At 43.1% G+C, this 27,595-nt stretch overlaps 1 protein-coding gene and 1 non-coding gene across 4 annotated transcripts; one reads left to right on the top strand and one right to left on the bottom strand.

The window, feature by feature from the left end:
- Positions 1-652: 652 nt before the first annotated feature.
- Positions 653-27,300, top strand: CRK (CRK proto-oncogene, adaptor protein). Of its 3 annotated transcripts, XR_009595520.1 has the most exons (4): positions 653-1,048; positions 8,481-9,016; positions 18,070-21,761; positions 25,920-27,300. XR_009595520.1 is itself a non-coding variant. In XM_027975151.3 (3 exons), exons 1-3 carry the CDS (start codon positions 808-810, stop codon positions 18,075-18,077), a joined length of 615 nt encoding a protein of 204 aa, XP_027830952.1. In that variant the 5' UTR covers positions 653-807; the 3' UTR covers positions 18,078-27,300. The 3 variants fall into 3 exon arrangements, 2 of the variants coding, with proteins under 2 accessions (XP_027830952.1, XP_014954049.2); XM_027975151.3 differs by having other exon boundaries at positions 8,481-8,846; positions 18,070-27,300; XM_015098563.4 differs by having other exon boundaries at positions 18,070-27,300.
- Positions 10,697-10,769, bottom strand: TRNAE-UUC (transfer RNA glutamic acid (anticodon UUC)). The gene has a single exon. It is a non-coding gene; the product is annotated as a tRNA-Glu (tRNA).
- Positions 27,301-27,595: the final 295 nt, after the last annotated feature.

The following is a 27,595-nucleotide window of genomic DNA, read 5'->3' as shown; positions in this document are numbered from 1 at the left end:
TGTCCCCTTTGTCTTGAATGCTCTTCCCTGATTGCCATTCAATATTCAGTGCAAGCCCTCCTGGATTCCCCTACAGAATGGATTAGGGGGCTCTGTTATGTGTTCCTAAAGCCCCTTGCCCCTTCCCCATCGTATCACTTGGCACGCCTTCTTCAAAGACTGTTTCCTGGTTTCTCCCACTGGTCTGCGAATTCGGTGAGGGAAGGGCTCGCCCTTGATGACCTTTGCACCCTCGGGGCAAATGTGGTGTCAACTGTTTGCTGAATGAATCAGTGAAAACAAGAACTTCAGCAGGCGTGGGGAGAAGCTGGAGGAACCATCAGAAAAAGACAATCTCAGGAAACACAGGCCCTGGGGCCACATCACCTTTTCTGCTCTAATTCTGTACCCTAGTCGCTGCCTAGAAGCCTGGGCCTTCCAGTAACTTGAAACCTGGAGGAGCAAAGAACCGCGTCGCCAACAGCCTACTGGTAGCTGAAGCCCCGCCCCTCGGTCCTGGACTCCCCCTCACCCTCTGCAGTCCCAGTCCCAGCCAGGCGGCGACGCCCAAGAGGCCGCATGCGCAGTGCGCTCACGATCTGTCACTTGCCCTTCTCCCAATGGCGGGCGGTGGTTCCCTTCCCGGCATCCTCCCGGGGGCCAGGAGCACGTCATTTCCGGTGGGGAAGGCCCGCGGCCGCCGCCGCCATTTCGGGCGCTGCTGTGAGGCTGAGACCCGAGCCGGTCCGCTGGGCGGCGGGGGCCGGGGCTGGAGGGGCGCGCGCGGCGGCGGCGGCGGCGGCCCAGCGTGTAGGCACGGAGGTGGCCATGGCGGGCAACTTCGACTCGGAGGAGCGGAGTAGCTGGTACTGGGGGCGGCTGAGTCGGCAGGAGGCGGTGGCGCTGTTGCAGGGCCAGCGGCACGGGGTGTTCCTGGTGCGGGACTCGAGCACTAGCCCCGGGGACTATGTGCTCAGCGTCTCCGAGAACTCGCGCGTCTCCCACTACATCATCAACAGCAGCGGCCCGCGCCCGCCGGTGCCACCGTCGCCCGCCCAGCCTCCGCCCGGTGAGGGACGGACGGGACGGGAGGCCCGGGGCGGGGGTGAGGGCCGCGGAACTCCCCAGCCTGGCTGGCTGCGCCTCGAGAGCTGACCCCCACGAGGGACGTGGGCAGAGGGCTGGAGTGAGCGTGGCCGGGGCGCAGCTTCTGCCGGGGCTCGCTCCCACGGACCAGCGCGAGTGTGTGGGGGAGGAGGAGCCGCTGACCCAGGCCTCTGGGTGTGACTTGGGAGGACAGCCCAGGGGAAGGGGAACTGCCTCGGCCCCAGGGTGGGGCTAGCGCCCGAGCACAGCCGGGCAACGTGGGGACAAAGAGCTGAGAAGGATGTTGGCACTGCGGGGCATCACTTGGCAGCGGTGCCGGGAATGAATCCGATAATCCTACAAGTGGCTTTTTAGGCTTGAAACATTTCCTGCAGTGTTGGAAAGCCGGGTTTGGCCATACTCCCCTGGTGGCCTTTGGTAGGAAGTCACCACATACTGGCCGAGAGGGATGGAGACACCCTCAGGAAACCGGTCAGCTTTTTCCTTTCTTGGGCATTTTTCCAAAATACTTTTACCTTCCTCTTCCCCCGCGGAGGATGAAGGTGGTGAGCTAAGTGCCTTGGTTATAGAAGAAAAGCCTCTGTGACCAACCCTGAATAAGCTGATGTCCGGCTGACTGTGTCCAAGAGAGCTGAGCTTCCAGAGACTGTTCTCCACAATGAGGGGGGTTATAGTTTTCAAAGCAATCAGTGGAGGAAAGATTTTTATTTTTATATTTCAGGAAATAATTCAGAAATAAGCCAGTGGAAACAGTCCCTTCCCTGAAAGTGAATGGAAGTTCATTTTTCCCTGGACTCGAACGTTATCAGTCTTGTTTGTCCTCCAGGGCCTCTCCTTGTTCAGTAAGTTGAGGGCTGTGGCTTGAGTCTTCTAGATGTTGAAAACAGATCCCACTGAAGTGACTCTCTTGAAAGTTTAAATGATCTGCACTGGATCTTCCTTGCTAAAGGTTGAGATATGACAGTCACCCAGGCCACTGGAGTTGTTAAGGGGATTTGTGCACTTGGTACTTGAGATTTGTGGTATACAGAGTAATTCTGAGGTTACAGTTATCTGTGTAACAGTACGGAGAGTCTTAGTGCCACCTCGCTGTTCCAGGTGGAAGCAGTTTAATCCTGACCACGTGAGACTAGATTCAGGCCAATCTCACCTGAATTAAGAGACTCCGGAACCAGCCTTTGCAGACTTGCTCTTTTAGGAGAGTCCTAATTTAGGGTTATTCTCTCTGACCAGAAATGAAATGGGATAATCTCTTGTTAACACATACCAATTAAAAAAGCGTAGGGATCATAAAGCTTACAAATTATTCTAGGTCTTTCTCAGCCTGGTTGGTTTAATAGCATTATAACATGAGGTGGGAATGTGTTTACTCTAAACCAAACATTTTCTACTTTTTACCACCTTCATGATGTCTGGGTTTTTGCATTACTGTGCAGTGACATGATGGCAGACAGTCACTGAAACTCAAGTTCCCAACCTTCTGTGTGTTTTGTTGGTTGAAAAATTTGGAAATAGCAGCAGGGGCTTTGCTGGTGGCTCAGATGGTAAAGAATCTGCCTGCAGTGCAGGAGAACCCAGGTTCAGTCCCTGGGTGGGGAAGATCCCTGGGAGAAGGAAATGGCAAACCAGTCCAGTATTCTTGCCTGGAGAATCCCATGGACTGAGGAGCCTGGCGGACTACAGTCCATGGGGTTGCAAAAGAGTTGGATGCGACCTAACACACAGCTTTGTTTGAGCTTTCCCCACGTCTTGGTGTTAATAACTTTAATCTCAGCTGTTACCTTAATGTTGAGCTCCACCTTTTCGTTAACAGATATGAATTCAGATCTTTGGCCCCAGAGAGAAGGTGAGGATTGCCAGAGTTTGTGGCTGGGGTGTGGAAAGTTCATGGGCATTGTGGTCCTTTTTGTTTCTGCCGTGTACCCTATTTTCTGCATAGGACAGTTGATTCAGTTGCTATCTTTGTAAAGATTACTTAATCTTTGTTCTCCCCCTCCCCCCATGAAGCTCTTTTCTTTTGAAGCCACACAGAAGAATTTCTTGAATTTTAGAGAGGCATATACAGTATTAATAGCTGCCATTTATTGACTGGTTATTCTGTGCCAGGCACTTTGCTGAGTACATTATATGCCTTGTCTCATTTACTGTCTATAACAGTCCAGTGAGGAAAGTACTATGACCTCCACTTATTAAACTATTTCCGTTTTATAGATGAGGAAACAGAGTCAGAGATACCGTAAAGTGCCGCAAAGTCACGCAGCTTGTAAGCAACTGAGCCAGAATTGCACCTAGGAATTGTGGCCTGAGAGCTGACACTGTTATACTGCACTGCTTTCTGTCAAAGCCAGTTTACTTTTGAGATCCCAGTAGTGCACTTTGAAGCCTCAACACTTGCGTCTGTTCTGGGCCCCAGGTTCTGTTTATAGACTGAAAGGAGGGACTTCCACGCTTCCACTGTAGGGGGCATGGATTTGATCCCTGGTTGGGGAACTGAGATCCTGCATGCCGCGTGGCATGGCCTAGATAAAGACCAAAGGAAAGGGTGACAGGAGACTGGCTTCAGCGCTCAGGCAGTATGCAGCTGCTATCTAGAGTCAGTGATGAAGAGGTTTTTAGTAACCTTATCTGCCAGATTAAATATGGTAACTGAGCTTTTTGTTTAGGATTATATAATGTATTTTGTGGGCATAATGCATAGGATGAATTTGTACAGAATGGCTCAGATATACATTTTAGAGGTATATGAACACAATAGACCAGATACTCTCCACTTTTTCCAGTCAGCTTGTTTTACCTTGGGTTTAGCTCCCACAGGCTGCCAGTGCTGCCGTTGCCTGAAGTCCCCTGACTGTGCCCCAGGGCCATAGGGCAGGGCTTGATCAAGTCTACTGGTCACACTCTGTCAGGGGTACCTCTTGGGAAGACTTTGCAATCCTTGATTGATCCACTAGTTTTTACCTCTTGAACATGAGGTTTTACTAGACCTTGTCCAATAAACAGTCGATAAAACAGTAAATATGAGTTGGGAGAATAGTTCAAAGCTTGTGTTCTGAAGTCTGGGTTTGAATCTTCCTTGCTGCTGCTAAGTCACTTCAGTTGTGTCCGAGTCTGCGTAACCCCATAGATGGAAGCCCACCAGGCTCCTCCGTCCCTGGGATTCTCCAGGCAAGAAAACTGGAGTGGGTTGCCATTTCCTTCTCCAAGGCATAAAAGTGAAAGGGAAGTTGCTTAGTCGTGTCCAACTCCTAGCGACCCCATGGACTACAGCCTACCAGGCTCCTCCATCCGTGGGATTTTCCAGGCAAGAGTACTAGAGTGGGGTGCCATTGCCTTCTCCGTTGAACCTTCCTTATCTTCTGCTTACTGCTCATATAACCATAGGCAAGTTCTTTAACTTCTCTCTGCCTCAGTTTCCTCATCAGTGAAAGAGGGGAATTAGTACTGACAGGGTTATTTCAAGGGTTAAATGAGTTTTAGTATATTAAATGCTTAGGAATGGAACTACCATTAGGTATATTAACAGATGTGGTGGAGAGGGAAAAACTGAAGCAGAATGGAAAACAATTCTCAGCTTTGAGAGGCTCACAGCATGTCTGAAGGAGTAAGTGCTGGGTGGGGGTGCATCAGGCAGTATGAAGGAGCCTTGGAGCCAGTGTGTGGAAACAAGACGATGGCTTCCATTGCCTGCTCAGCCCAGAACCTCCTACTTGTTGGCCCTAGTGGGTGAGGGGAACATAGAAACTTGTCTCATTTTGGGAGTGGAGGCAGATGCTAGGGTGATGATTGTGCTGCCTCTTCAAGGTGGTGCTGGGCCAGGCCACTTCTGGAGATCCTAGGGGACTGCCTCTTATCCACTACTGCCTTTTTGAACATCCAGCATTTATTTCATTTGTTTGGCTCATCCTTGTAGTTCTCAAACCTGGTCCTCATGATTTACTCTTTAATGAGTTAAAGATATTCAGTGGTTCTATGAGGAGTTCTTTAGTGAGTTACTTAAAAGATTTTAGACCCTGCCCCCACAAAAAAATCTGTAGTAAAAGAAAGTGCGTTTATTTATCGCCAGACTTCTCTAAGCCTTCCCTATGTTCATGTGAAATTATGACTCTAGACAGGCAGGTATTGGACAGTGGTTTTTTCAAACCAGTCTGACCACAGAACTTTTTGAGAAGCATCTTGAGATTCTATGGAATCTTCTTTGGGAAGAATTGAAAATTTACAGAGGTGTTCAGAGGTTTGGGGGGGGTGTATAATTAAGCTGATTGGCCTTTTATTGGGCATCTATAATATACCATCTACTTTTAGGAACTTACTATTATTAGATAGAAATTATTATTATGTAGATCCCTGTCAAAAGTTAAATAACAATTCAGATAGCTAGAAATACCACAGCCTGAATTCTTCAAACTTTATAAGTCTGAATCTGCAAAGTCACATGCGGATATCCACCATTTTTAGAGCTTTTTCAGGATACTTTCTCAAATGAAGTCAGTGGCCTTGTTAGTCTTTTGTAGTGAACAGATGGTAAGAGCTTTGAAGGAATCTCTATGAATACCATAGGCAGTGGAGAAAGAAGAGAGGGAATGAGAATCTAGGAAAGAGGAAAGGAGAGGAAGTGTGAGGTTAAGAGACTGATAATGGAGCCACTGTGGCGATGCCCATGCCAGAAGTGCCTTGGCCTGTTTAGCCCCCAGAGCTCTTGGGTGTTCTTCATAAAACTCTCAGGGGATTGTAAAAACTGTTGTAACCTGAGGGCGGACATGCTTGGAAGTGATGAGTTGAGCGTGTACAGCTCTGTTGGTTAAAAGATAGCTCTGACTGCCTTGATTCTGATTGCTGACTATGTTCATAACTGCACATTTAGAATCCAGCACAGGTTTGATGGAGAACAAGTCAGTGAGGTTTTCCAAGTCCCAGCTCGGAGAACTCTGCTGTTGGTTCTGTTCTCTAAACTGACTGACTGTCTCCTTCCTTTCCCGCCCTTCTATTTCCTGGCTTTAGCTGTTTGTGGTTGGAAAGAGATGAACTAGGGAAAAGGAGCCGGAGCACATAGCTGTGGTGAGGTTTGGGCTTATCTGGAACTTACGTATATGTATTTTGTTCCCCCTCCTCTCCTGAAGCTTGATTGCCCCATATATATATATAACATGTAACTGCTGCAGCGGCACACAAAAACAGGTATTTCTCTATGGAATAATTGTAACATCATTAGAATAGGAAAAGAGGGAGTTCTTGGTGGTTCAGTGGTTAGGACTCCAGGCATTTGCTGCTGGGATCTTGGTTCAATTCCTTGTCAGAGAACTGAGATCTCGCAAGTTTCCCAATGTGGCAAAACGAAAGAAGGAAAGAACGAACCATTCAGGAATGGAAGGAGCTATTCTTTTATAGTAATTTTGTTCTATCTTAAAACATAGCTTGTTGTTGCCACTGATTTTTGTAGAGTACATCCCCAATTGGGAGTGAATGCCAGGGGAGAAGAAGTCTTCCTGAAACACGCTGCTGTGCTCCTTGCTCACCAGCCACACTGTGTTTGCATTTGTATGCGCAGCTGTGCTGTGAGTTTCTCAAACCTGGGGACAGATTTTCATGTAACTTTTCCTCACTTGAGAGTTATGTTCATTATTAATGAACACGGTCCCTAAAGGGTGACTAGTGAAAGCCATATTGGCATTTGTACCTTGGCGTATTGTTGGGTAAATTCTAGGAAGGGAACTTTTATTCCTAGGTGTCACCAGGACAATTCTCTAAGCCAGGTTCTCGAAGGTTCTCCCTACCACTCTGCCCTTAAGGCTTTCTTGACCAGGCAGTACAAAGTCGGTCTTCTTGGAGCTCACACTGACTCTGTCCTTCACATAGTTCCACAGGCCTGAAGGATCACTGTAGCCTAGAGGTGATAGATGAGGTAGCCATGCGTCTTCCTTGTTTACCAGGCTGGAGTAGGAATTATTACCCATCAGTTTTGAGCTTTAGAGAAGAGAAACTCCAGAATGTAGCACCACTGTGCTCTGGTATGGTCATAACCAAAATCCTCTCTCCAGTCACCAGTTCTGCACTTGGAGCTATTGGGGTTGCATTCTGCTGGTGTCTGAGGAGTGTTTGCCATAGATGGACAATCCTGGGTATGAGCATGTATTTCAACATCTTGAGTCAGAGAGACAGCCAACATTACTGACTGTGGGCTATTAACTCGTTTTAGTTTATAGCCATGAATTCCACAGATGGACTTTTGCAATGTAAGAAATGTGCATCTGTCCTCTACATTGTGTCTCGGCCTTTGTTTCATATGGGTGGAAAGAGAAGTCACTCATGAGTATACATTCTGTATTGAGGACTTTTGGTTAACCTCCAAAGTTTATCACTTCACCTCTCCCCACTAGAGGATTTTAAATGTACTTTTTCTGGTCTATCTGGACAGAGTGTTGTCTAACACGGAACGAAATAATTTGGTCTCATTTTTTAGAGTGGCGAAGCAATTTAGACAGCTGGGCTACCGCAGTGTTCCTGTTTCGCAGCGTTAACAGCAAAGGGTTTTTAGATGGATTGGCTAGGTTTTTGTTTTGACTGACTGGTTTTAATAGGAGTGGTGAGGGTAGTTTAGGCCCTCTCTTTAACAAAGAACTCGAACAAGTAATTTTCACAAAACAAGTACAAATATTCAATAAATGTGAAAAACATCAAACAATCAAAGATGATATTTAAGAAGAGACACCCCTGCTGTTCTGGCAAGGACATGGGGGAAATGGGAACTCATAATCCACTGGTGTGAGTGTGAAATCATAAAACTTTTTGGACGACAGGCAACATAAATCTTGGTGTTCTTACCCTTTGATCCAGCAGTTGCATTTTAAGACGTTTATCCTAAGGAGGTAATAAAAAATGTTCATTAATAAAAGCACTCATAAGAGCATTGTTTGCATAGTGAAAAATTGAGAATAAAATATCCCACCTCGTTGGGATAGCTGCTGGGACCTATGAAAACTGAGAGGTTGCTACATTTCCTGAGGTTGAAAAGAAAAAGAAGACTAACACAGCCTTGAACCCTTGTACTCTGCAAATGGAATAGCCACGGAACGTTTTGGGAGAATGAACAAGAGGTTTCCATAGTGTTCTGTCTTTGGTCCGATATGTGAGCTTGTCATGACGGGCGTGGTTGCTCTCTCACAGCCTCTGTCTCTTCTCTGCTGCAGGTAGTGATCGCTCACCTTCTTCCCAGGGAGCATTTGAGCTACAAAGTATGATTTTAGTTTACTGTTAGGAGAAGGGGTTATTTAGATGATTTTTTTCCTTCTCTTTCTTTCTGGTTAAATATTGAGTAAATATGTACGGGGAGATGCTTAAAATCTGCATTTCATCTCCAGTATATCTTTCAATAATACCCTGCTCTGTTTTTTTTTTAGGGGTGAGTCCCTCCAGACTCCGAATAGGAGATCAAGAATTTGATTCATTGCCTGCTTTACTGGAATTCTACAAAATACACTATTTGGACACTACAACGTTGATAGAACCAGTTTCCAGATCCAGGCAGGGTAGTGGAGTGATTATCAGGCAGGAAGAGGCAGAGTATGTACGAGCCCTCTTTGACTTTAATGGGAATGATGAAGAAGATCTTCCCTTTAAGAAAGGAGACATCCTGAGAATCCGGGATAAGCCTGAAGAGCAGTGGTGGAATGCGGAGGACAGCGAAGGCAAGAGAGGGATGATTCCAGTCCCTTACGTGGAGAAGTATAGACCTGCCTCCGCCTCAGTATCGGCTCTGATTGGAGGTAACCAGGAGGGTTCCCACCCACAGCCACTGGGTGGGCCGGAGCCTGGGCCCTATGCCCAACCCAGCGTCAACACTCCGCTCCCTAACCTCCAGAATGGGCCCATTTATGCCAGGGTAATCCAGAAGCGAGTCCCTAATGCCTACGACAAGACAGCCTTGGCTTTGGAGGTACATAATGTGCAAAATGTAGAAAGAAGAGATCTGCTACAGGGTCTCCCTTTCAGACCTCTTAGAGCTTTGTAGGAATGCTGAATATAAGCAGCAGCATTGTAACATTGTTATAGATGTTGAATGGTACTTTTACCATTAAGTACTGATCTTGGCACTTAATGTTGGGTTTTCTCTTTTTTATAGAAAACCTATTTTGGAATGAGTGAGCTTAAAACTGTATAACTGAATGTTCTGATTGATTTACTAAACCATACTTTGACTTCTTTAATAACACTACCTGAATTCACAGGAATTAACCTAAAATATTTTTTTTCATCTACATTCTAACCTGTTTCTTTCTGTTTATCGTTATCTAAAATAAGTGGGCTCCACAAATTTGAGTATAAGTGGTCTCTATCAAAATACTTAAATGAATTTTCTTATAGAAATGTGTTTTTACTTTAGGGGGCTTGGGGCTTCTTACCATGACTAATTGTATAGGTATAATGAGATAGATACTCAAAAGCGTCAGTTCCAAGAAGCAGCAGGTTTACTTGGTCTTTGTTGTTTGCTGCATTTTATCCTCGAGAAACCAGTTCCTCCTGAGGAGTAAATTTTCACCTTTACTGGTGAATAGTTGTCCTCGGTAGCCCATCTCTGGCCAGCCATCACGTTGTTTATTCTCGTCTTTAGTGCTCACAGCTTTGTTTCTTACCTCCTCTCTTCTTCCCTCCTTCCCTCCCTGTCTTTCTGAGTTATGCAGAGATAGTGGTTCAGCATAAAAGCTAGAAGTGGCATGCTTTCCTGTCTTTCAGAGCCTTTCAGATACGATAACTTTAAGCAAGTAGCTAAATTTCATGAGCATAGGCTGAAGTTACTCAGGGGTGCAGGTTAGCAGAGAAGGGGCTAAAGTATTAATATATTTTTGTAAATGGAAATCTCTAAAATCCTTTGGATCATGCTTATACAGTGAGGAGTGGGAGTTGCCTAAGTAAAAGGCTGTACAGTAAGCTGAAATTTATTTGAAGTAGTCTGATATTACTGGATTTAAAATTTTTCATTTGCATTCTGAAGAGTTGGGTGCAAAGAAGGATTAGGTCTACAGGTTTGACTGAAAAAAATGTGTGCTTTTAAAATGTGTATATTTTGAGATCATGTTGTGACTGAAAAGTATTGTGTCCTGCTTTTGATGAGAAAGGAATTATATGTTGTCTAGGTCACACTACTTTTTCCCACTTAGAATTTGGAGGATAAGGAAAACAAGTTTCTAGCTTCATGTTTTCATTTAAGTTCATACGACGGCAGCAGCCAAGCTGGTGCTGTGCCCGTGACAGCTGTGACTCTGGACGCTTATTGCAGGCCCTGTTAGCCGGGCTGGAGTGTGGGAATAGCTAGCTAGCACCCAGGAGAGAATAGTTACCACATTAATTTTGCTTCCATTTGCAATTCCTTTCTCAAAGAAAATTGGTTTGGTTTGGTTTGGTTTTGACCTCACTGAGCAGTTTCCAGGATCTAAGAGTCAACACGACTGAGTGACTTCACTTTTACTTTTCACTTTCATGCATTGGAGAAGGAAATGGCAACCCACTCCAGTGTTCTTGCCTTGAGAGTCCCAGGGACAGGAGAGCCTGGTGGGCTGCCGTCTGTGGGGTCTCACGGGGTCGGACATGACTGACTTAGCAGCAGCAGCAGCAGCAGTTTCCTAACCAGGGATTGAACCTGGGCCCACGGCAGTGAAAATGCTGAGTCCTAACCACTGGACCATCAGGGAATTCCCAGAATTGTTTGCCCCAACGATGCTTGCCTTAATTAGAGGCTTTAGTGCTCCAAAATGGTTGAGCTGGTCTCCTACTGTGAAACCTAAATCTTGTGAAATAAAGACTAAAGTAGAAGAGTGCTTTATGATGTCACTAAGTTTCCTTTTTTGGTTGGGTATTAGTTTGGAGCCACATGTGTTGACTGATGATGATAGCCTCTTTCACGTTAGAACAAGTACCCCAAATAATAACTTTAAAAACACCTTATGTACTTAAGAAAACATCATGTAAGTTTAGCATCACAGAAATCTAAAGCTAGAAAAGACCTTAGATACCCCTATTCATTTATTGAAAAAAAATAAGAGATGGATCGAATGGGTTGTTTAAACTAGTTGGAGATATGAGGAGTCCAGATCTACAGTGGCCTTTTCAGCCACGCCCAGATCGCATCTGGGGCACTTTCTCTTTCGTAGTGGTGATGCTGCCCTCCCGTCAGTTTTGTGTGGTGTAACTGGCAGCATGTCCTTGCGTGTGGTCTCCGTGCCGGGAGACAGCGTTCCTTTCCTATTTCTGGTTTTCCATAGGAGCTGATGCCTAGTCCCTGTGGAGACGAAGCCAGGAGATAAGGTTAGGAAGCTCTGACTTTCTGACCTTCGCATTCAGATGAGAAAAAAGTTCATTGCTGTAGTCGACCCATTATAGGTTTAGATCTGTAGACAAACTAGGCACATTTCAGTGAAGTTTTACGGTTACCTTGAAATTGATGTTGAAATCATTGCATTTTAGAAGTGGACAGAACCCCAGGTATAATAAGGGTTCAGACTCCTAGTATTTCCCAGAAGGTAGCTGAGGATGCAACGCTCTGGGTTACCTCTCTCAGTCAAAGCAGCTTTGTTTTTACTGTTATATATCGGTGTCTCTCTAAGGTTTTTTTTTTTTGAAGGAAGGGTTTCTGTACTTAAAGAGTATGTTCAGGATCCACCTGTCCTCCCCTTACAGATGGATGTTTCCTGCATGGTATATTTTCTGTGACCAGAGTCCTCCAGTAGAATATAAGTCAATGACTACTTCCTCTTTTCCCACCCATCAGATTTCTCTAGTAGGAATGAAGGTTGTTGGAAAGAAGGCATTAATTCTAGCAAACAACCAAAGTAAGGGTATTCCTTGGTTCACTGTAACTCTGGGGGAATGTAACTGAACCAGGAGGACACCATCTGTTCCATCCTGGAGCTTCTAATAAAGACAGATTTTAAACAAATGTATTTTGAAGGAGACACACTGGAAGTAGCACTAGAACAGTGCAGAGGCACCATTTACTTTTTTGGTCTTAGATTTGATCTGAGATTTCTGTTTGATTGGTTTTGGTTTCATGAGTCATGGCTCCTTGGGAGCTGGAATAGTGATGAATCTTATCTTGTAAATTGCAGGTGTTAAAGTTTATTTCATGCCTCTGTAGACTGTCCAGATCAATCACATTATCTTGGAATGTACTATCATGTAACTTCCATTTTCTGATTCAGCCTGGCCTCTTGCCTTTGATAGATAAGACTTCTGAGTAACCAAGGAGCTTTTCAGGTGGACTTAGGTGTGAACCTGTTCTTCTGGTAGCAGATAGGGAAGACGTAAAGTTCCATGGGTCCCTGATTATATGCAGCAGTGACCATATTAACTCTACATCTCCCCATGTAGAGCTCTGAAACCTTAAGTTATTTAGGCCTTTTGACCTATATATGGAAAAGTGAAGTGAAGATCTTAATTTCCCCTTTGTTCCAGAGAGAAAAAATGAGATTAGGAAGTGTAAGAACTGCATGACAGGTCTTGGCTATATATGTAATAACTTCATACCCACTTGAAAAAATAATAAACATAATTGAAAGAAAATAATATTTTCATTTTAATAAAATAGTTTCAGTTACTTAACCCCCCATTAAATAGCAAAGTTTCTCAAACCTTGGGATCATATGGAACATTGCCACCTTCATTTCCTGTTCCACACCTGTTTTTTCATAACGTACTTGATTTTTATCATAGCAACTGCCAAAGCCCAGCTTTGCAAAGACATGACATCTTTGAAAGGGATGTAGTGTAATCTGATATCAAAATTGTTAACTGTTTTGAGTTAGTAGTTCACATGGCATAACAGACATCAGGTATTGCTGTTTCCCTCAAAAATACAAAATACTTGGTGGGACCCCTCAGAATTTGCTGCAGTGCCTCTGACTCTTCAGTTTGGGAACCTCTGGTCCTGTTGACTGTACTAGTTCTTAGAAAATTCCTTAAGTTGAGCTAAAATGTACCTGTTCTGTGTACCTCTCATCAAGAAGATGGGGAACTTAGTTTTAGTTACTATCAGTTGTTGAGCTACAGAAAAATCTTTTTGGACTCGGACTACAATCAGGGTAACACCTGTCTTCAGTGTGGTGCTTCTGCTTGACATCAGGAAGCATACCTACGCGTTAAATCTCAAAGACCTGCAATGATCCACGAATATGAGCCATGGGCATTTCAGTCCATCTCTGAGGCAAGTGAATCATTAAGACTGAATTGGCCTCACTTGTCTTCACTGATTTTAGAGATTTTAGATGGGCCTCCTAAATATTACGTATTCCTCAGATCAGGGATCTGCAGGCTTTTTCTGTAAAGGACTTTGCAGGCCATGCAGCCTCTGTCAGTTTGGCACTGTAGCGAGAAAGCAGCCATAGACAAACAGCACCTGAGCTTGCTGAGTTAGAGCAGAACTGTTCGCAGAAACAGGCAGCAAGCTGGACGTGGCTCACGGGCCACCTAGTTTGCTGACCCCTTTTTCCCTCCTTAAGTCAAATCTTGAAATGTGTTCTTGGTGTGTTTGAAAGTATTTGAAAACAAGATCCTTGTAGTCTGTCTCAGTACTTGGTTTCCCTGGCTTTATTTACATAAAGTGAGTTAGATGTGTTTCCTGCCCTGAGCTTACAGGAATCATGCAGCAAATCTGGATCAAAGAAACACTGGCAGCTATTGATGCCTTTCCTGTTAGACAGCAGGGATAGAAACTAGAAAAGCAGTCGCCTGGGGTTGCGCCGGCAGGGGAGGTCACACAGTCTCTGGTGTCTCCTGTTTAGGGAACACCAAAAATTAATGCCATTTGGACGTCATATTTTTTCTAATTGTCCTTGGAACTCACTGGTAAAGGTGAGTGTTCATTAAGTTCCCTGGGAGTGAGGAAAATAAAGTAACTACATTCAGTCCTCTTTACAGATGATGCCATGATTTACTTGCAGACTTACTCCTGAGGGTGTGGTATAGGGTTGAGAGACAAGGAACTAACTCGGCACTAAAACAGTACCTTGGTGGTGAAAGAATCACCAGTCTCTCCTTTACAGGGTGTTAGTGGAGTCTGCCTCATGAGAAGAAAGGTTGACTGCCTTGTCGTGCTTCGGGTCCTTTAGAAGTTCTTTCGTTTTCGTTAGTGCATAGATGAGGGTTTTCTCTTCCATCTGTAACGTGAATTTTGAAATCAGTAATGTGAGAACTACAGTTACTACTGCAGGTACGTTCCTTTGTGTCTTAAAATTGGAGCATTTCCAGGGCAGGCACTCAGTCTCGCTTTCTTTGTCTTTGCGTTAGTGCACCAAGCTTCAAACCTGTGTGCACCCCCCTGGCCCTCCCTGTTCTTGCCTGAGGGCACTCTGCTTTAGAGTGCTGTTGCCTGACAGGGAGAGGACCACAAATTCCGGTGTCACTTCTGACTTGGAGAAAGAACTGCACTTAGTGGAGTGCCGTATTCCCAGGCTGCCCCATCCCCTCCTGCACTCTGCCTTAGGCTCCATACCCACCATCTTCCAGATGGTGGGAACTCGAGGGCCTTATGTTTTCTCAAAGATAGTCATGTTTTTGCCTTCTTGACCCCAAGACTCCCTATGTGCTTTGACTGTTTCAGTAGAAAGAAACCATAGGGTATTATGCATTGGTATTTAATTTTAATAAGGTCTACCTCGAAGTATTTGTACTTCAAGGCCACTTTGGGCAGGTTAATTAGCCTATTAAATGCTTACAGCTTTCCTCTTCTACCCATTTAAAAATCAGAATCATTTCAGAGTCATGACACGACCTTTCTTTCACCCCTTGATGTTTGGACTTTTCTGCCAAGAACCTAATCAACTAAAAAGAAAAGATTCTGGATTCCAGAAGATGGTTACTTTTCCTGAGTCTTTCTCTGCAGGGTAGAACCAAGAGAGTGTGTGTCAGAGATGACCCTGATGCTGTCCAAAGGCCTACCTTGCACTCCATTCTTCTCCCTCCTAGCATCTTGCTGTACGGGAGCCCTGACTTATTTCTCATTTAGAACTCTGCAGGAAGAATGGTCTGAGGGCAGAGCAGAAGGCTTTGCTCTCTTGTGGAGAAGCTAGTGTGGTTTTGTGGTACTGATGACATGGAGGGGGTGGATGGTCCACATTTTAACTACCTGTCGCTTAGAGCTCTTTGGGGCATGGTTTGAGACAGCACTTTGAATGTTTAAGAATAACAACAATCTTATTCTTAGAATGACAGTCTTAAAGAGAGGTGTTTAAACCTGGGTTTTGGTGTCAAGTAGAGTAGTGGACTTAAGTTTGTATCCTGAAGACCCATCTTTTACAAAACACCTAGAAAAGCTCTGAGAGATAGTGAAGGACAGGGAAGCCTGGTATGCTGCTGTGTATGGGGTCACAAAGAATCAGACACGACTGAGCAACTGAGCAACAAAGAAAAGCTGGAGAAACATAACATTCTTTTGACCTTTTTATTTAGCTATGAAATCGTTTGGTAGAATGTACCAATCCTAAGTATGTATGTAGATCAGTGAATTTACATGTGCATATACCTATGTGACAACCACCCAGGTGAAAGTATAGAATGTTTTCAGCATTCCAGAATGTTCCCTCATGTCCCTTGGTTGTGTTTTTAATATCAGTAAAATGATGGATTCAGATAGCTAGAATGGCATCAGACCAGCTTCTTAAACTGGCCACTTGCTCCTCATCTGGAGGAGAATCTAACATGTGTGGCAAGGTTATTTATTTATTTATTTTCCTATATGTGGAATTTTAGTTTCCCAACCAGGGATCGAACCCATGCCCCTGCAGTAGAAGCAGAGTCTTGACCACTGGCCACCACCAGGGAAGTCCCATGAGTGGCAGTTTAAATTTTTGACATGAGCATACCTATTCCTTTAAGTGTTTTTTTTTTTTTTTCCTTTCTTAAGGTCAGGAACTTATTCTGGGTCCAGCTATCTGAATAGCACTTGAGTGTAACATGAGTATATAATAAAAATGAGAGGGAAGAGCATTGTACTTTATAATAAAGTTTACTGTAACATAGCAAGGGGCTAGCAGTGCAGGGCCATTAATTCCAGTAACGTGTTGTATGTGTATGTGAGAGAAGGTTGCGGAGTCAAGGTGGCTAACAGGTCAGAAAGGAGGAAAATTCACTAAGGAATAGTTACATGTTACGGAGTTTATATAGAGGCTAACTTCTTGTAATACTGTAAGAATTTTTAAAAGATGAGAACAGTAAGGTAGTCTTGAGAACTAGAATTGGAGATATAAGAAGTCTTCCAGACTGTTTTTACCACCAAGGAACTTCTCCTGTGATGTTCAGATCTTCCTCTACAAAGACTGAAAACTTTTGCTTGTCATAGTTGGTCTGCTCAGATATCAGGAATTGAATCGGAAGATTGCTGGTAATAAACAGAACCCTGGGTGCTAGAGCCTATAGGAGTTGGATCTGTTTGCAAAGACAGATATGCAGTGTCATTTTCCTCTCTCCTCACCTTTCCCCATCAGCCTTCATCATCATCAACCCATCAAGCTGCTGTCTTTTTTCACCCTTGTATCTTATCCCTTGTCTCCCTAATATTCCATGGTTTCTCTCTTCCTTTTCTCAGCATCTTATGATTCCTGCAGCCATTTTAGGCCTCTAAGCTTTTCATATAATTCTTTAGGAAACTGTAGGTAGGTCAGTAGGTAACCTATTTCCTCTGTGAGTGAGATCAGGCTGGTTTAAGAGAAGGCCCTGGCCTAAACTTGAGTTGGCTTTGGCCAGTAGTCAGCCTGCAGGCCTTCCTAGGGAAGGAACCTGCAGGACTAGGGGAGCATAGTTTGAAAGTTCTTAATATAGTGGAAGAACATAAGTGGGTTTGGGAGCTGGATACTTCTGGGCTCAAATCTCGGCCCTGTCGCTGGCTTTGTGACTTCAGATGTAACATGTAGTTGTTCTGAATGTCATATGTAAAATGAATTCCTATTTTATAGGATTATATGATTATTAGAAAATGATTTTATATAAAGCACTATAGTACTTTATGGGAGTTAAATATTGTTATTAATGAAACCAAATGAACAGTAACGTTTATAAACCACTTGCATGTGCAGAACTCAGATGTTGATAATTCAAGGAGAGTCATAAAGCTCTTTAGTGACATTTGGGAACTTACCTCACCATTGTTAAATACTTTGCTACAGGGTGAATCCATTCATCAAACACCTTGTCTTTTAAGTTTCATAGTAAGATACAGGTATATCCTAGATTGTCAAAAATATTTCATGTTGCAACAGGAAAACTTTTGGTAACAGCAGAAACACGATGTCCTCCTACTGTTAAGGAACCGGTACCAGGTGGCATTGAGGGAGCAGCAAAGTCTGTCAGTACCTGCTAGGGGTGGGTAGTGGTGGGGACTGGCAGGCAGTGGCCTGCCAAGTAAAACTAGCTGAAGAAGGTTGAGGCTTTCAGGAAGCTGATGGAATTTGGAGTCTTGGCCTGTACCAAGGTGGGGAAAGCCTTGCCTTGGTAGGACGGTGATGGGAACACTTCCATTTTCTGGGACCAAATGAAGTATGCTTCCTCTGATTGCCTTCTGCTCTACAAGCAACACCAGGCCAGGATGTGTGTTTAAGAGTGGGCTAGGGGATTCCACTGCTTTATGCCAGAGAGGGGAGGGCCAGTGTGGACCAGGCAGGAAACTAAGAGTAGTGGGTACAAAGACAGGGCCTATAGATCATCCTAGGTAGGGTTGCTGCTCCAGAGACACTTGAACTTTCCAAAAGGTGTCATTTTCTAGCATCCCTCCTATTTTCTGTACTCTGTTATTCTCTGCACTACTAAAATCACTTCTTCCTCTTGCCTGCATTAACCATAAGTAATCGGTCTGGTGGCTGGGGCTTGGGAGGCAGCAAATAGCCATTTCTGTAATATCAGCCCTAGAGCAATCACATGGGCAGGGTATGGCTAACCAGAGAATGGAGTTTTTCAGCTTGCATTCATAACTGGAAATAAAGTGCTGTCCTTATTCTCCTCCTGCAGGTCGGTGAGCTGGTAAAGGTTACGAAGATTAATGTGAGTGGTCAGTGGGAAGGGGAGTGTAATGGCAAACGAGGTCACTTCCCATTCACACATGTCCGTCTGCTGGATCAACAGAATCCCGATGAGGACTTCAGCTGAGTATAGCTCAACAAACAGTTTTGCTGACAGATGGGAACAATCTTTTTTTTTTCCAATTGCCATCTATACAGTTTTCTTACAGATGTCAAAGCAGTCTAGTTTATATAAGCATTCTGTTGCCTGTGATCTTTTTTAGACTGAACTACTCCATCCCTGGTCTTATTTACCATATTCAGGGTACGAAACTGGAGGGCTTGTGTGTTAACTTTTGAATTGGTGATTTTAGGTGGTAGCACCGTTGCCTGAGTGTATCTGAAAGGAGCGGCATCTTGCCTCCCTTTTCTCAGGCAATACAAATCAACCTGTGGAAAATTGATGGACGGGAGAGAAGTGTTGCACACCACTTACCCTGATTTATTCAATGGTTTGGTTTTCATTCTGAAACCATGCTGTCAAATGGCAATAGACTGTTCCCTTCCACCCCATGAAGTAATCATGCACGTGTGAATAGTACCCAGTGGGATTGCTTTTTCATTTATGGAACATGACCATTGTGTGACTCATTCTGACAGTTCAAATCCTGAGAATTCTGAGGACACTACTAGAGGCATTTGTCTTCCTTCCCAGTCAATGCTTCATACTTTTTCTTGGGATTCTTTCAAGCCTTGTAATTCCTTTTCCCCAAACCTGCAGATAGGTTAATTCTCAAGATAAGTGTTTATTTTCATTCCAGATGATAAGCAGGATGTGCAGAGCACTTTATTCAGTGCATAGCTTTAAGCCAGTATTGGATTCACTGCGTGGACAGCCAAACTCCCAGCTCTCTGCCATCCCTCGAGGGGTCACAGTAGGTTCACATTGCTACCGCAGTTCAGTGGACTCCTGGCTAATGGGACCCAGCATGCCGTTCTCCTGAGTGCCATTGTTCTGTCAGGGGCTTTTTTGGAATTCTTGGCTTCTACTTGGAGTGGAAGGACCAATCACTTAGAATATTCCATGGATGGTTGGGGGGCCAAATTCTGCCCTTTGCTTTATGTACAACTTGTATAAAAATCAAGTTAAGATTACATGAGTTTGGGGATAGGGTTTTAGTGCTTTGAAAAATGTTTGAACCAATCATGAATTACTTCTGTATTATTTGTTTCATATGGCCAGAATAGTGCTTGAAACACACTATGTTATAAACTGCCTTCACTTGGGGTTCTTTTTCTTTGTGTTTTAGTTTACAAACCCTTTTAAATATGGAATGGTTTATATAGGGTCAGGTGCTCCAAAGAATTGACTTCTGAGACCAAAAATGATGTAGGCTATTTAGACTACCGTATGAAACTTTTTCAAATTTAGTTCCCAGTCTAGAGGCACTTACTGGTCTGTGGTGTGATGTGACCAATAGAAACACCGTGTTCTTTGCTTTGGGCCTCATGTTAGAAAAGTAATGTATTTTTCCAGTTGTTTTGCCTAGGTTAAGATTAATTCGCATTCATTGAATGTATGCCAAATCATGATATCCCCGTGACTAGCACTGTGCCTGGCACAGCTGGCATACAGATTGTGAGAGGGAATGCGAGGTGTGCAGAAGCTCATTATATGGCACAGGGAAGCCAGCTGGCACAGGATTACATACATTACCACAAGCAAACTAATGAGTTGACGCTAATTTAATATATTTTTACCTCACACTAAGATAGTGCTTGATAAAGACATTAATACTCAACTTTGAAAATGTTGGCACAGTGCTATGCACATAGTGGGTGCTCAATAATGTTGAATGGACAGGTTTGCAATACTAGATTTAATTCCATCTGATGACTCTTAAATTTTCAGTTAGAGCATAGATACTGTAAAACCCAATACACATTAAGTCTTGTTTTCCTGAAAGTATGACATCTAAAATATTTGTAGAAAAGCTTTGTCACAGCTGATTTGAATGTTTGTGTTTTTTTTTCGCCTCTGACCTTGATACTGGCTTGTAATGTCTCTCTTCCTCATGTGTAATTTTGGTGGAACATGCAGCTCTACCCGAATCAGAAGACTTTCTCAGTGATCGGTTGTCCAGAGCCATTACACGAGTTGTCGGGTTGGTTTTGGCTGGGTTTGGCAGTCATTGGACCTTAAGAACTCAGAGGACTTCTTATAAGTATCTTCCAAAAGCAAATGCAAGAATCCTATTCAAGTGCATATGTACATTGTCACTGAGCAAAATAAACCGAAATTGGCTGCTATATTTTATATAATAATTTCTGCAAAAACCCATTTTTTTGGATACTAATATTTGACATGGTTAGTTCTTATTAATTGTTGGAATTGTTTATTGTTAATAATGCAAATAGATAATTTTAATTATCCATAAGTAACATTTCACTATTAAAGGTTTGAAATGGATGATAAGCAAACCAATTTGAAATAAAGTATGAAACATGTGCCATTGTATTATAACACTATACACTTTCTTGACAGTTCAATTAAAAAAAATTTTTTTTTGTAGCATGTATTGTATATGTTTATAGTATATGTAGTAAATAAAAATATGGCCAAATGTTTGGCTTGGTGATCTTTTGAAGAAAGCAATCTTTGAATATTTTTCACAAAAGAGCTGACTCTTTTATGCTTAGGGAGTCAGAGTTGTGTGTAGTACTCAACAGCCTATGAAAAATCATATAAACAATTATACACACTGTGGGTACTCATAAAAATGGGATCAATCATTGGTGTTACTTTGAAGGGTCTCCAGAAGTCCAGAAATAATGATTTGAGGGGAATATAAGAAGAATGATTATATAAGGGTTGGAAAGCTGGAATGATGTGAGCAGGTAATACCAAATCACACTTGGGTTCACAGAAAATATGGCTGTGGTAGGGGTCTTCATAAAGCAAGTGAGAAGTGGGCTGTTACACAATAGGTTTTTAGAATGTTAGGGGAGATATTCAGTATAACTTCCCCTTTTTTTATGTAAGTGATCCTACTTCAGTGTAGATAATTTTTAAATTTAAAAAGTTAAAAAAAAAAAGACAAAAAAAAAACAAAAAAAAAAAGTTAAAGTTTGTTCTTCCCATGCTTTCTCAAAGCGCATGTATATTTAGATGCATATGCACAGTGTGTAGATACATATACCTAAAAAGGTCACTTTATACGTCCTAGTCTTATGTTCCTGTGGATAGTGCAGTTCTAAGATGATAAGGACAAGTGTGGTCAGTCATTCAGCGGGTATTCTGCCTTGAACCCAAATGAACAGTTTAGCTACTGCTGTATACATGGCAGAATATCAACCCAGAGGTAAATAAAGGCAGCCACTGCAAGGGAGCCATGTTTGCTGTACACACACTTAACAGCAAGGTGATTTAAATATATTTCCACTTTTTTATCAATTAGAAATAAAATCTTTGTGATAGGTGGAGTTGGATTTCTTTACATAGCCTGGAGTACTCATAACAGTCTTGTATTTTGTGACCCTGATCTTCAGTTTAAAGTCTATTCCTCTTACAGATGTGAAGAGAGAAGTGGCCCTGTCCACAGATGAAAATATGAAAATAGTCTTCCAAAGTTTTGCAGGAGGAAGCTAAGAATTTGGAACTCGGCTGCTACGTATATGAAGAAAAAGAAATGGGGAGATAAGGTAGGGGGCCAAGAAGAACTGCTATTAAGAATCGAGTTTCAAAGAGCAAGACTTAAGGATTCTGTTGGGATATAGGTTGAAAGCAAGCTTAACTTGCCTCCACTCAGTTCTGGCTTAAATGCTGCTTTGTCAAGAGATGTCTTCCCTGATCTCTTAAGTCCCGTCTCAGCACTCCTCTCAGATTGTTATTCTTTCTCTGATTTTATTCCGCCTCTTCCCTTAGACTATAAATCAGTTCCATCAGGACAGGAGCCACGTCTAACTTGTTCATCATCTCCAGAGCCCAGGACAGAGCCTGACTCACAGCAGAAAATATATATTTGTTGATCGAATAATATTTTCCTTGGCAGGATTTGAGTCTGGGGAATAGGGACCCGACTGGTTACCTCTCAGCTGCTCTCTCCAGCACCCCTGGTCTTGGGTATGGTCCAAGGCCGTAGGTTCATTTTTAATTTTGGCTAAAGTAACACCGAACTCCGTAGGTCATTCTGTTTCTGAAATGTGAAATGCTTGACAAAGCCCAGCCTTGAGATCTCCAGTGCTTTCATGTTTTGCTTTGCTTTTCCCCCCCATAGGAGAGGCGAATGGATCACTTAGAGGGATGGACTGGTTGGATCTCCTTGCATTGGCCCCTCTCTAATGTCAGAGTAGGTAGAAAGTAGACAAAAGTGTCCCAAGTCTGAGGCCCAAATCCTTTTATGAGCCTTATGATACCACAACAAAAAAAAGCCAGGTACCATCCTCCAAAAAGAGTGCAAGCAGAGGAAACAGTTTACGTAAATTCTTTGGCCACATCTTTTCTCTTACTAGAATCAAGTTCTACTTTGACTTTTTCTTTTCAATAAGAAGTTGCCCGTTTCTTATATCCCTTGTTAAATAAACGAGTGCAGGGTTAGGTTTATGCCTGAACCATCTCGTCATCTCTTGTTCCTTAGCAAGCTCTGCCCTTTGATCAATGGCAGGCATTTTTGTTTTCACAGCAACCAACATTTGCATAAGGAAGAACCAGGGGATAACATGAGTTGTTGCATCATAATGCCAAGATAAAACACACAACTTGGTGGGCTAGCAGCTAGAATTTGGACCAACAGGGTTGACTTTCTTCTTTCTAGTGAGATCTGTTTGATAGGTACCGCTTTTAGCTATCAAAAAAACCTGATGTCTAGGGAAAAAGGAATGCATGTAATGATCTTTAACTCTGTCCCTGATCAGCATTTTCAGTAGCAGTTAGGATATGGTTTATGTGTGGGTACCTGTTCTCAAGCAGAGATTATTGATCCAGATATCTTAATCCCTAGGGAATCCACGGATAAACTGATATAAGGGGTGTGGCAGATTGCTCCCTCAAAGCCATAGTCTTCTCTTCCTGTGCACACTGTTTCCCAGGCTCCCTTGCATTACACATGACCGTGTGATTGAGTGCAGTCAATGGACTGTGCACAGAAGCACCTGCACCACTTTCAGGCCTGGCCTCTAGATAGCTCCTCTAGGAGCTCCTCCATGCTCTTCCTATCAGGCAGGAATGGAGATGACACCCAGGGTAAAGCCTTCATCCACATGAGCTCAAGGTGACTACACTGAGAGGGGCACCTTGGCTTGATGACCAGCTTGAAAAAGTGAAAGTGTTACTCACTTACTTGTGTCTGACTCTTTGTGACCCCTTGAACTGCAGCCTGTCAGGCTCCTTTGTCCGTGAAATTCTCCAGGCAAGAATATTGGAGTGGGTTGCTATTTCCTTCTCCAGGGGACCTTCCTGACCCAGGAATTGAACCTGGGTCTCCCATGTTGCAGGTGGATTTTTTTTATCATCTGAGCGACCTGGGGAGCCTGGTGACAAAATTAACGTTTGTTCAGCCATATGTTTTAAGGTTGAATTAGCTAGCCTACTCCAACTAATACAAGGGAGGTGAATTGAATAGTTGAGAGGTTGACCATCTGGCAGAGTGTTAGGGCCACATGATGCCAAAGCTTTGTAGAAATAAGATGCTTCAGATACCCGATAAGTAATATTTTAGTGTAAGTATGACCTATGTAATACCTGAAATTGAAATTTAACTGGGCATCCTGTGTTTTTATTTGCTAAACCTGACAACTCTATCCCTGGTCTCCCCTTTAGAGAAACATTGCTGCAGGGCTGCTGATCTTTCCTCCAGGGAAATTGAATTCTGAAGCAAAAACAATCCATACCAGGACAGCTGGGGCCAAGCAGCTCCTTCCAGAGCTCCCCTTGTCATCTTTCTAACTGTCCCAAATGTAAGGCTTCTTGATGACCTCTCATTTTATTACTGTCATCCTCAAGCTGTCCTGAGTCTTCTCTGACCACACATCCCCCATTTTTGGACTCTCATCTTGAAGATTTACCAACCTATTAGGCTTCCTACTGTCTTTGCTGTCCCAGTCAAATTTCTTATTTATTTTTGGTCATCTGGTTCTCAGTGTTTCATTTTGCCAAGATCTGCTGTCATCTGGGGTTACCATTTTCATCACCTTGGCCTCTCACTTTGTTGACCACCTCAAATCCATTATCTTAACTGTGATATCCCTGGAATCTTAAAACATATTACTCTCTGATCACTACTTTCTAGCCTTTCTGTTCTCTCACTGTCTTCCCAAAGCCCTGGTTCTTCCATTTCAAGGCACTTTCTAGTCCCTAAGCTCCTCGACTATTAGCCACCTGCTGTTTTTTTTTTCCCAATGATGAACAAATGAATAGAATATTGTCTGGTCTTAGATATATCCAACTGCCTAGTGAACACCTTTTGGAGATCTTGAAGGAACCTCAAACTCTTTAATATATTCCAAACTGAATTCATTGTCCCTTCCCCCATCAGCCCCTCATCCATATCCCCTGTCTCAATGGCACCATTTGGCTAAGCCAAAAACCCAGAGACCATCTTTTATTCTTCCTCTGGAGAGTTCATCCCATCTGTAATCATTTGCTAAGTCCTAACTCCCGACCATCTAAAATCAGTCCACTTAGCTCCTTCCCCACTGCTGTTGCCTTAGTTCAGACTGCCAGTGTTTCTCATCTGGATGACCTAAAATGTCACTAGAATGCCTCTAATTCTGGCCCCTCCAACCCCTTTGTTACGTTTGTTGCAGCCTTAGTGAGCTTTCTGTAATTTATAATAGATTATATTCTCCCTCAGCAGATATTCCCTCTACAGAAGATACAGAGCTCTCTATGTTCTAGTTCCTGCTCCTGTCTCCAGCCTCTCACTTTCCCTTCTCTACTCTGAGCTCTAGCCATGCTGCGTTTGTGTCGTTTCTTTTTTTTTTAGTTTTTATTTTTACTTTAGTTTACTTTATAATACTGTTTTGCCATACATTGACATGAATCCGCCATGGGTGTACATGAGTTCCCAATCCTGAACCCAACTCCCACCCCATATCATCTCTTTGGATCATCCCCATGCACCAGCCCCAAGCATCCTGTGACCTTTCTTTACCTGAGCGATCCACTTGCTCAGCCCTCAAGGCTTTTGTACAGTCTTTATCTGTCTCACCTTCAGTTACACTAATTACACTCTAATTTGGCTTATCTCTCTGTTCCATGTCTTCTCTTGGCAATATATGCCTACAGTTGTCACACTGAATTGAAATTGCCTGTGCATGTATCTGTCACAAGACCAAGATATCTCATATTTCCAACACCCAGCCCTGCTTGACACACAGCAAGATACCCAGAGTGTGTATTTTGAACAAAAGAATGAACCTCAGGATGGGTGGGCTAGATATCATCAAAAGTCAAGTGGGAGCGGCGGGTAGTAATATTCCTAGGGATTTAAGGTTACAGTGTCAGTTAGCTTTTGCTGCAGGATAAACCACATCGGTACATAGTGAATTGAAACAATCCTTTATTTTACAATTCTGCAGCTTAGTTTCGGTTTGGTTCTGCTGGACAGTTCTGGTCTGGGCTAATCTAACTGACATATCTAGCTTCCAGTTGGCTGGGGGCTGGCTGTTTCTTGAATGGCCCTCAGCCAGCAGAGTTTAATCTCTGCTTCCTGTGATCTTGCATCCTCCAACAGGGTAGCCCGGACTGGTTCTCATGGCTATTGACAGGGTTCCAAGAGAACAGATGGAATCACACAAGGCCTCTTAAGGCTTAGCCTTAGAACCAACACAATGTCTATAACACTGCCTTCTCTTGATCAGAGCAAGTCCCAAGGCCAGCTCAAATTCAAGGAGTGAAAAAATAGACTCTTCTTCTTGATGGGAGAAATTGTAAAGTTCATATTGCAAAGGGGTGTGGATATAGGAAGAATGACCAAATCCGGCCATTTTTGGAATATGCACAGCTACCCCAAAGAAACTATTTGACTAAAATATGTGAAGAAGCACACATTACTAGGAAGCATCATCACTGGGTGAGTCAATACCCAAATGTCCATAGTTTTTCTTCATTTTATTTTGTAATTTGAACACTGCCTGTGTAATCATGATTTTTAGTACTGCTAAAGTAGGTGTTTGGAACTGGGCTATGGGAACTGTTTGGGAAGAAAGGCACTTGGAAAAATGTCACTGAGAATGAAGAGTGACAGGAAGCTTCATATGGAAAGGGACTGTGTCCACTTTATTAACTTTTATCTGTAGCATCTCTCCTGATTAGGACATGGAAAGTACTCAGCAAATATATGTTGAATGGGTAAGAGTAAACCTCTATTTACTGTTACAAAGGAGAGCTAGCTGAATATCTCATCTTAACCAACAGTGCTGCTGCGTGTAGATGTGTAGGCGATTCCTTTCCCAAGGACACACCAGGCAAGGAGTGAAGTTGAAATCCAGCCTGTACTGTGGTAGCTAAGAAACAGTCGCAGTCCCTGACTTGGTTTTGTCTGCCTGCAAGAAGCACCATTTTAAATTCAAAGGTACATTTTGCTTGCTAAGCAGTGAGCCCCTAGGGCTGCATCCATGTGGAAAGGACACTTACTTTTTCATGTCTTACAAAATTTCCCTCTGGGCTAATAGGGCCCTGATACTCAACCTAAGGTAGCAGAGAAATGGTTACTGGGGAACATGAGATGGCACAAAATGCACAAAGCAAGAAAATGAAGAAAGCACGAGAAATATTGCCTAGAAATATGAAGAGCTGAAGAAATTTCTTGCATAGAAATAGGCAAGAAAATGAAGAAAGCACTTGTTCTTAGAAGTGGATCAAAATGAATGAGGGATTGAGAGAACCAGGAGCAAGGAAAAAACAGACTTAGGTTCACATGTCTGAATTGAGTTCAGAAACCAACTGAGAGTTAACAGAGAGACCAGAACACTGAAGCACACAAAATATGATTTGTTTCTATAAAAGGCAAATCTACAGAGACAGAAAATAGATTAATGATTGCCTGGGGCTGAGAGTAGAAATGGAGATGGACTCAAAATGGGTTCAAAGTTTCATTTTAATGTGATGGAAATGTTCTAAAATTAGATTGTGGCAGTGGTTGTACAACTGTAAATAGATAAAAGTTATTGAATAGTATACTTGAAGGGGGTGGATCCTATGGTATGTAAATTATATCTTAATAAAGCCATTGTAAAAACATTGTCTCTTAAGTGTGAGCATCACTAAAAGCAAACAGGACATTGTCTCTGATGTGGTACAGCAGGAAGCTCACAACAAGCACCACCTCTGAGGTATTCAAACCCCCCAAAATTGAACCTGACTCTCATCCAGCTATTAGTTTACAGAAAATAGGAAGAATAGAGGAACAAGTTACATAACACCACAAAGAGCTGAAGAAACAAATCCCGGATGTGAGATAGTCTATAAAACAAACGGTCCAGGGACTTCCCTGGTGGTCTAGTGGATAAAACTCTGCACTTCTACTGAGCCACAG

This window comes from Ovis aries, chromosome 11, assembly GCF_016772045.2.
Source record: "Ovis aries strain OAR_USU_Benz2616 breed Rambouillet chromosome 11, ARS-UI_Ramb_v3.0, whole genome shotgun sequence".
NCBI lineage: Eukaryota > Metazoa > Chordata > Mammalia > Artiodactyla > Bovidae > Ovis > Ovis aries.
The sequence above is the reverse complement of the archived record's forward strand: the minus strand, read 5'-3'. Positions and strand labels throughout refer to the sequence as shown.

Excerpts from the sequence above, each read along its gene's own strand:
- CRK (XM_015098563.4), top strand. The coding sequence starts at position 808 with ATGGCGGGCAACTTCGACTCGGAGGAGCGGAGTAGCTGGTACTGGGGG. Across the intron at positions 1,049-8,480 it reads GCCCGCCCAGCCTCCGCCCG|GGGTGAGTCCCTCCAGACTC; the intron begins GTGAGGGACGGA and ends TTTTTTTTTTAG. Across the intron at positions 9,017-18,069 it reads AGACAGCCTTGGCTTTGGAG|GTCGGTGAGCTGGTAAAGGT; the intron begins GTACATAATGTG and ends CTCCTCCTGCAG.